At 33.6% G+C, this 10613-nt stretch overlaps 1 protein-coding gene across 2 annotated transcripts in view; it reads right to left on the minus strand.

The window, feature by feature from the left end:
- Positions 1-10613, minus strand: part of Hsl (hormone-sensitive lipase) — a 33910-nt gene that overhangs the window by 5242 nt on the left and 18055 nt on the right. For both annotated transcript variants that reach the window (XM_072527428.1, XM_072527427.1), the window contains exons 5-8: positions 5877-6185; positions 4670-4879; positions 2387-2632; positions 587-715 (exon numbers count right to left, since the gene is read on the minus strand). In XM_072527428.1, coding sequence (XP_072383529.1) covers positions 587-715; positions 2387-2632; positions 4670-4879; positions 5877-6185 — 894 coding nt within the window. The remainder of the gene's footprint in view (positions 1-586; positions 716-2386; positions 2633-4669; positions 4880-5876; positions 6186-10613) is intronic.

Consider the following 10613-nt stretch of genomic DNA (forward strand, 5'->3'; position numbering starts at 1 on the left):
AAAAAAATAGACATTTCTTTAGAGTAATTTATCATTTTGTCATAGTAATATTACATTCCGCAAAATTTTCTGTTATGCCTCTGAACGCAACGAACTTAATTCAAATCTCAAAAAAATACCGCTATGCTAATACCGCTGAATCAGCTAGGCCTTTGCTTGTCAAAATCATCATCAAATCGGGAAGGTATTTATGTGACTGCTTTAGAAATGTATCACGGTTAGTAATAATTACTTTCATAAAACTATTTCATATCCTGGGTATAACTATTCAGTATGATCTAATACTGGGAAATATTTATGGAAAATTTTGTTCCTACCGTAAAAATATTGCTACCGTATGTGCGTATGCAGAATCGGCATCTTTATTTCTTTATTTTTAGCTGTATAGGTTATCAGAAGCCAAATTAGCAAATTGAATATAGTTCATCTCGTGGTACATGGACCACATAGTTGGACTTTTCTTGATTGTTTTTCAGGTAAAGTATTCAAACCTAACAACTTCCAGGATGGGCATATCTAAAATGATCATCCAAACCCGCAAGAAGATTTATTTAAGCTCATGATTATTGAAGCTATGTATATTTACCTAAATATTTTGTAAAGGAATCCTTTAAATTGGATACAAAACCAGTAACTCTGGACTGCAACGAGTTCGTGTTCGTTAAAGATGGACTACTAGCTACTTTATCGGTACTACCTTCTTTCGGAAGTTGCTCTAGAAGTTTAAAAAAATGAATTGATCTTTATTTACAGTAAAAAATAAATATTTACAAAAATGAACATAAGGGACGTCACAAAAAAAGAGGCCACCTAGAATTTTATAAGAGTTTTTCAATAATTTTAAGTTTATGCAATTTATTCTATTGTAAATAAACTCCTACAATGCAGAAACAATTTTAGGTACTGCTACTAGGTATCGACAGGTCAATTAAGGGTAATAAGTTTGCAAATTTATATCACATTTACGACTTCGGAGAATGTACGTGTTGTTTCTACTTTGTTTTTCTCGGAATATGGCTGTTCAGTTTTTCAAAAATCTTTCATTATTGAATGAGTCAAAGAGAAGTGGCCAGACAGCTTGGAATCAGTCGTTGTATGGTCCAAAGACATACCAACGATTCGTAGAGGCTGGATCTCAAGAGCGACGACCAGGATCAGGCTACGGTTCTTTACGGCTAGAGCAATCCACAACCGTTTTCAAAATGCTCCCGGGTGGACATTAAGCAACACTACAGTGAGAAGAAGATTGAGGGAATTTGGTCTAAGGGCTGGCTGCCCAGCAACAGGATCTTTGTTAACAGCAGCACATCTAAAACGCCGATTTGAATTTGGTAGAGACCACGAGCATTGGACAATAGCAGATTGGAAAACTGTTTTAATTAGTGAGTCCAGGATGGTTCTTTATGGCTCAGACGGTCGCATCAAAACATACAGAAGACGTGGGGAACGATACGCTGCTTGTGCTCGACGAGCACGTGTTGCTTATGGAGGAGGCTCTGTAATGTTTTGGCAGGCATTTCATTCGAAGGCCGTACTGATCTCGTGTTTATTAATAGAAGAACGTTGAATGCTGGCCGATATATTACCGAAATTCTAGACGAGCATGCAATGCCTTTTGCTTTGTTTGTGGGCGAAAACTTTATTTTCATGCAAGACAACGCGCGGCCACACGTAGCCAGGATGGTAGCCAGTGGAAACCGTCGGTGTGCCAAAAATGAATTGGTCGGCTCAAAGTCCAGATTTGAAACCTATTGAGCATGTTTGGAACCAACTCAAACGAAGAGTAAGAAACATAATACCTACTCCAATAAATCGTGAGCAACTTTGATTGGCGCTCATGGAAGAATAGAAGCTTTTCCTCAGGACAACATCAGGATTTGATTAATTCAATGCCAAGTCGCACAAGGGGTGTAATTTAAAATAGAGGTGATAATATAATATATTAAAAATAACAAATTTATTGTAATTTTTATAAAGAAAACAGAAAAAAATTAGAATATTAATTTTTTAAATTTTCCATTAAAATCATCATTTTGGGAGAAGTTTCTTTTGACATTGTTGTTATTTAAGAAATGGTTGCCTACTGCAAAACACCTAATGATAATTAATCTCTTGTAGGGTTCTTTAAAATTAAAAATATCGAACAATATTCTCTCGCAAAATCGGTTAATACTATGTGGCACATATGAGACTAAAAGTCATACAACAGTATTATGATGTAAGGAAGTAAATAATATAGTCCGAAACGTATGACCAGAGAATCCTTACACATATAAGATTGACGCGTCAGCTTATGATCTTATTCACTTCAGAAAACATTTTACTCCCACAGACCTACATAAAATTAAATCAATGAATGAAACTAAAATACCATCACTATATTTACCTTGTACATATCGTTCCAAAATTTCGTTCATTAAAGGCTGAGGTTTAGGTTGTTCGTTTTCACAATTATTCTGTTCATTGGACGCCAAAGATTCGTAAGTCATAGAATCCGAGTTTTCTGAAACTGGTGATTTATGAGCTTGCAAGGCCATTAAATCGGATTCAGTGATTTCTTCGAAACTCTCGGTATCAGAATTGTCGTTACTGTTAGATATCTGTTTCATATGAGGATCCGGACATGCGTAGGCTGAAAAGGAAAAGTTTAAACGATAGTCCAAAAAATAAATGTTAAATAAACCTCTGAGAAACTAAAATGTTCCGTTTTCCATCAGATGACAGTGTAATTAAATAATAATTTCCGATCTTTTATCTGTTGTAATAAAAGTCAATATATTATCGACAGCCCGTAAAAAAATGCGAAGATTACCGTACTATAAGCCTCACGAGTCATCTTCTATAACTGTTCCTAAAGATAATTCGTAAGAGAATCTACAAGCTGTGTGAAAGTCATATTTCTCCCAACCAGTTCGTGTTCACAAATGCTGTTGGTACTAGAGAGGCTTTGTTCTCAGTGCAAGTCTTCTGTATCTGTAGAGTAGGGAAGGCGAGTTAAGTTTCACAGCACTTAGGCCACAATTGACCCATTGTGCATCCTCCCAGGGAGCTGTCACCCTTAGCTCATTGTCCATCCTGCCATTTCTAGGAAGGTGGACAAGTCACCAGGAGACATCTCTCTTATGTGGTCAGGTGTGGGCCAGGACTCGCCGAACGCGTACTCTCGTATTAACGATAACTCTGGACATTCACATAGGACATACTCTACAGTTTCGTCTTCTCGTTCACACTTCCTACATAGAGGTGTGTCTGCTAGCCCCAGTGTATGGAGGTGTTTGCTTAGTTGACAATGACCAGTTAAAAAACCAACTGCCAAACGTAGGTTTTTCCTGGTCATTCCCAAGTACTTCTTAGATGTTGACTCTTCAAGGTTACTTAGTGTTACCCTGGCAAGTTTACATCCTTTCCCTTCTTCCCATCTTTTTACGGTTTGCGTATGGGAGTGACATTTGACAATTTCCGCGATTGTTGTAGTTGACCAACCAAAAAGATCCCCAGGTCCTAAGAGTCTTAGGCCTGCCGCCTTCCTACCTAATTGGTCAGCAATACGGTTGCCTTTATTCCTATTGTGACCTTTAACCCCCTTAGGATGATGGTATTACCATCCGAAGCTTGAGTTAGTGACTCGTGACACTCCATTACTAAACCCGATGTGACACGTGGTCTATTCAAGGTTAGTAGCGCTTGTCTGCTATCTGTGCAGATCATTATAGTTTTACCTGCTATACCTTTTTGGGTTATCTCTTTTGCGGCTATGGAGATACCAGTCAGTTCTGTCTGAACTAAGCTGGCATTTTTGCCCATACCCCACTTTATTCTTAGGTTCAGTGATCTGGAGTATATCCCGCATCCTGAGTACAAGTCTTATTCCAGAGATGCAGAGACGTCAACTACGACATATACGCATGTCTGGTTGATTACGAGAAAGCGTTTGATCGAGTACAGTACGCCAAGATGATGCAAATACTAAAACAAGCAGGAATTAAGAACCAAGATCTGAAAATAATTAGAAGTCTCTACTGGAATCAGACAGCAAACCTCAGAGTTGAAGGTGAACACACTGACTATGTGAAAATCATGCGTGGAGTGAGGCAAGGCTGTATTTTGTCTCCTCTACATGGGTGGTACTACCAACATTTTCGACAAAGGAAGATACTGTTCCTGAAACTGAAAATCTCGAAAACAATGAGTAATTATTTATTTGTTCATATTGTTTCCCTATCAAGAATTTGTATTTTGGTCAATCAATTTTTTTTAGAGCAATCCATTACATAAAACTTCATTAAATCAACCGCGTTTTTACAATCACGATACAAATTTAAAACTCACTAAGTCAGACATGTTTGTTTTTTTATCTGTACAAATAGTAATAATAAAACTGGTCAAAAAATGATTGATAAATATCTGATATTATATCTTTTATTTAGTAACATACAAATAAATTAAAAACTAGTGTTATTTAGGGCTTCAATAACATAAAACAAGAGGTTTTTTTATTAGCCATTTTCTCGAAATGACTTATTTTGACTTGGTGAGTTTTTGCACCAAGCCATCGATATTTTGTTTTGGCCTGATTACACGTTAAAATTGAAATAATTACTGTAACTGAATCATTTCCGCGAGACATTTGATAAAATGCATAACTTAATAATAAAAAGTAAACAATTACCTTTTAAACACCTCAATAAGAACCCGAACGGTATTAAAGGATCCATCATACACAGAAGTCTCGCTGGTGACGGTATGTAATGTACTAAAGTAGGTACGTATGCTATAAATAACCCAGCCATTGTAGGAATATTCTCTTTAATACATTTTAATGTTGTACTAAGTAGTAAGTTAGCCCCTGCAGAATCTCCTGCTCCGATAATAATTTCACCTAAAACAAACGAAGAGGTTACTTTTGTTTCAAATACACAATAATAATAATAACCTATTCTTAGATTATCTGCTATTACTTATTATTGCTGCTATTACATGTATGTCCTTTTTTATAGTAATGAATACATGCATTTTAATAGAGGAACTGATTCCCAGCGAACAAGTTGATAAATTACAGACACTACTTCACCTACACTACCATAAGCAGGTAGCTGTACATGTTTTATCTCTTGTTACCAAGAGATAAATCGGAAATCAAGGAAACCATAACAGATTTCTCAAAAATAAAATCACAAACGCTTCCAAAGGTACACTTTATCGCCAAAGGTGCCGGTACGACTTGACTCGTTGAATAAGACCTGATTCCCCTTAAGATCTAAAATGGGAATTCGCCCATTCTCTCGCATCACCGATCTCTCGCCCGTAAAAAATTCTCCTGCCCTGCTCTGCTTAAAGGTATCTGGCCATGTAAACAAACAATTATTGTGCTTATTCTCGTTCGAAATTCTAAAACACAAATCACAAAGTGCTTATAGGAACTATTGGGATTTACACTGCTTTTATACGATGCAATGTAGACTGCATAAATGAACATTTAGAGCATCCCTTCTCGTTCGAAGATTTTTAGTGTTGCTCTTTCGAATATTTGTAAGACGTGAGTTAAAATCTTATACAGAATGGGCAAATAAAAATGCTACATCGTTATTTATTTATGCTTATAAAATACGCCATTTAAAAGCATATCTAATGTTTAAGCCAAGGCTGAATTATATATGTCCAATTCTCCGAATTCCGACGCAGTAGAGAACATATACAAATATAGGCCCTCTAATAGCGGGGACAATACAAATATAATAAAAATTCAATTTTCACTGGGCCTTTCACACTACCAATTGAGCACATTTGTTAGGTACTATTTTTTGTAAAATATAATTTAAATTTATGTATTATCTATGACCTGTAATTACTATAGCCAAGGGAAAAAACTATATTACCTGTACTTCCCAAAAAATCATGATGTTTCTTGGCCCAACAATAAGCGTAAAGGACTTCCTCTAGAGCTCTCGGAAAAGGAGCTTCAGGCGCCAAACTGTAGTCGATGCATAGTATGGGAATGTCCAATTGTTTCGCCCAATCCCTGAGGTATCCGTCGTGTGATTTTGACGATTGAGCTACGAATCCGCCGCCGTGACAGTGAATCATTAGGCCCTTCGAAGGCGGCTCCACTGAGGACCTGCCTTTGGTTCCTAACATTCCTTCTCGGACCTTGTGGCTTATCAATCGAACTTGTACTGATTTTCGACCTACAATACAAAAAGAAATTTAATTATACAGTGGTATTTAGAATATATAGTATATTATAAAAAGACCTTTAGTTATATATAGTCTTAAGGAGTCTTATATGAACATTAAATATAAATCGAACCATTTACAAAATAAAAGTAAATTGTGGTACAAAGACATTGGGATTTTCTGACTGCAACCCTAATAAACTGTGTTGTTTGTTTATATTGACAGTCACTAATATCCAGTAATTCTTGTATTTACATGATGGGGTTTTTTGAGAACATCCGGAGAGAATATGGTTCTGCTAGCGTAGATTTCCTTAAACAATGGGGCAAGTTCAACATCAAGCTTGCATCACTCAACAACAGAAGAATTTTCCTTTTGAAATGTAGAAAAAATCTTTGTCCTCCTGGACACATAGAGAATGGAAAGTTTAACATCAATAACTTATAACATCATAAAGGAGGTAAATTAGGTAGTAAAATTCAAAACTTTAATTCAAATTTAAAAACCAAAGTCTTAAACTTAGAAATTTCAGTAACAATAAATGATATTACATACATAGAAAAGCAATTACATCAATTAAAAAATATATTAGAGCAGCATTTACCTGCTCCTTTACTACAAGAATTCTATAAGACAAAAAATTAAATACAATAAAGTTTTTTTCCAAATTAGAAATAACAACATCAAAAAATTTAACAAAATAAAAGTAGATCACTTTTCAAAAATAACATTTCAAGAATCAAAAATATAACTGACATCACTTTTCTTTATAATGTCAAAAAACAACTGTCTTTGGGTCCAAAATTTTGCCTATTTCCTAGTGCCACAGATTTCAAAATGTCTTCTCTTCTCTCAGATATCGAGTTTCTTATTTCTGGTCTAGAACTTCAAGAGAAGGACATTGTGAGATCTCAAAGCACTAATGTTATCACTAACTTTTTACACAAAACAAGTAAAGAAGGACATTTTTTGAACACAATATACAATGAGTGTAACCAATTTTTAAAATCACATCCAGAAATTTACATTGTTAGGAGTGACAAGGGAAATGTAACAGTGGCAATGTATAAGAATGATTACATTGAAAAAAGTAATAGTTTATTAAATGACACAAAAAGTTACATCAAACTTTAGAACAGTCCGGTGTGCACCCTCCAACAAGAGGCAAACAAGCTGGTGTCAGATTTAGCTTCTTCCAAATCCATAACAACAGAAGTTGCAAAATCCTTGAAAATTTACAATGCAGTTGCACCCAGGTTTTATACACTGCCTAAAGTTCACAAACCCACTATTTCAATGAGACATATTGTCTCTTCCATTGATGCTCCTAATAGTAAACTTGCTAAACACCTCACAGATATCCTCACAATTGCCTATAACGAATCCAATGATTTCTATATTAGAGATTCTTTCACGTTTAGTAACTTCATTAACAATGTTAAAGTTCCGAATAATTATATACTGATTAGTTTAGATGTTGTGTCACTGTTTACAAACTTACCACTAGATGCTATTCTTAACAGCATCAAAAATAACTGGAACAGCATCTCTCCGCATACCAAGATCAGTTTAGATGATTTCATAAGAGTTTTAACATTTATATTTGACTCTAACATCTTTGTATTCAATGGTAATTTCTTTAAACAAATCTTTGACACTCCAATGGGCAGCAAAATATCCCCCATACTATGTAACTTTGTTTTGGATGAACTTATAACAACGTGTAAAGAAAAGATACCTTTTCACATACCTTTTATTAAACGATATGTTGATGATTTGATTTTATCGGTTGCTGAAAACAAAGTAACTGATGTGTTAAACACCTTTAACGCCCAATGTGAACACCTAAAGTTTACGGTTAAGAGAGAGGCTGATAATGTGATTCCTTTTTTAGACATGCTAATCCATCGTGGCAATGATGGTATGCTAAGGACGGAGTGGTATCGTAAACCTTGTTTTAGTAACCGTTTTATAAACTTTCATTCTCAACATCCATCTAAGATGCAAACAAATTTGGTTTTGGCCCTTAAAACTAGGGTTATCAACTTGTCACACATCGAGTTCAGAGACAAGGGACTAAAAAAGCTGAGATCTATATAACAAGAGAACTCCTATCCTATAGGGCTGTTAAATAAACTCATTTTCGGTTCTCCTTTTCCTTCGCATTTTTCTGACAACCAAAATTTTCATAACAATTAGGTCCGACAATTGATATTGACACAGAATACATCAGTGATACCATCTAAAATAACTTATGGTTGCCTACCCTACATTCCAGTTTTAAAACCGAAGCTAATGAACATCTTCAAAAATGTTAGTGATTTAAAAATTACAACCAAAAATGTGAAAACAATATCGAAGTTATACACAAAAACAAAAGATCCTTTCACAATACAGGAGTCATCGAATGTTGTTTATTCTATACCGTGTAATAATTGTAACAAAATATATATAGGAGAATCATCTCGTAATTTTCACAGTAGGGTGATCTCACATCGTAGCGATATAAAAACAAAAAAAAAAAAAATAAATGCATGTGCATTGACAGAACATGCATTAACGTCGAAACATGAATTTAATTTCGAGGATTCCTGTATTTTGGCAAAGGAAAAGAACCATTCAAAACGTGTTTTCTTGGAAATGTGTTCCATAAAATCTAGTACATCTTGCATCAATAAAAACTCAGACATAGATAAACTGAGCAACATTTATTGTTACTTACTGGAAAAACATCCAAAATAAAATTAATATCTACCTGTACCCGTACCCACACAAATTACACTTATATGCATAACATGTTGCATACCATTAAGACAGGTTTAAAAATTAAAATCACCTAAGATGGGCCTCTAGTATTTCTTAAAAAGAAATATAATATTAGGATTTTTTCTTTTTGTTCTCTATGTGCCAGAGTTAAAACACACCAGTAAAAGATGACAAACAAAATCTTTACTATCTGTACCTAAGTTTTAAAGAATTTTAAAATGTATTTTGTCCACTATTTTATATTTTATGTGTGTGTGTTATTAATGTTGAGTGTCTATGCTTTTATAAATAATCTCAACGACTAGTAAGTTGCACTGAAGATTTGTGATATTTTATAAATATTTACATTGTTTTTCTTATTACAGTGTCTTGAAAAAGGAATAAAACCATTCCGAAAGCTAGACAAAAGGTCATAAGAGTGTTTCATTAACATCCCGGCCAATTTTCTGACTGCAACCCTAATAAACTGTGTTGTTTGTTTATATTGACAGTCACTTATATCCAGTAATTCTTATATATATATATATATATATATATATATATATATATATATATATATATATATATATATATATACATATTAATATTTATATATTACATAAATAAATAAATATATATATATATATATATATATATATATATATATATATCAATATATGTATAAAGTAAAAAAATCAAGAATAACAATGTACCAATATTCACAAACATATTTTTGTAACACTATTTGCAATGTTTTGACCTAAAATATAATAGCTTTTTTTAATTAATCTTTGACATACATTAAGATACAATAATTATTATTATTGTTTTATCGCCAATTAAAATGACCAAAAATGTATTAAATATACAAAATCACGGAACATTTCATTTAATGGAACAAACCATTATTTATCGGGCTATAAATAAATTAACACATTTGGTTTAACCTAATACTGTTACAATGATATATTTTTTTTTATTTTAGTTGTTTCTTGTAATTACGTGATTACTAAATGTTAGTTTAAGCAACGATAACCTAGCATTTTCCGTTTATGTTCTTTATTTTTCAATGTAGTATTCAGAGGATGGTGACTTGATTAAAATAATCATTTACATAGGTACAAAGTTACAACAGCATTTAGATAAGTCGTTGTTGATTTGAAAATTTAAATAAAGACAATTTACATTAAGCTTATGTAGTAATGTTTTACGGAACGGAATTAAGACAGTACATTAACCGATTTGTGGAAGTGACCACCATATGATTATTGCAAAAGTAATGGTGACATTTCAGAGAGAACAATCAAGTCACAAAAATGATGAAGTAACAGACATAGGAACAACCATAGAAAACATAAAATATAACCTGGAAAGCTTTAAACAAGATTCGACAAAGTTCTTATATAAAATTAGAATAGCTCAGAAAATAAAAAATATAGAAACAAAGGACTTAGACCCTGAAAGTCTGTATGAGGTAATTAAAAAATATATTCATGAAGCGGCAAATGAAGCACTGGGAAAAGTTGAAAATCGGAAAAAAGGAAAACCTGAATGGTTGTCAACGGAACTAGAAGAGAAAGTTCTCAAGAAAAAACAAGCATATCACATATGGCTTCAATCCAAAGATCCTCAAGACAGAGAAATATACGCTAAATGGAATAGAGAAGTTAAAAAAGACGTGGATAAGGCGAAAA

The sequence above is a fragment of the Diabrotica undecimpunctata genome, chromosome 3 (genome assembly GCF_040954645.1).
Source record: "Diabrotica undecimpunctata isolate CICGRU chromosome 3, icDiaUnde3, whole genome shotgun sequence".
Classification (NCBI taxonomy): Eukaryota; Metazoa; Arthropoda; class Insecta; order Coleoptera; family Chrysomelidae; genus Diabrotica; species Diabrotica undecimpunctata.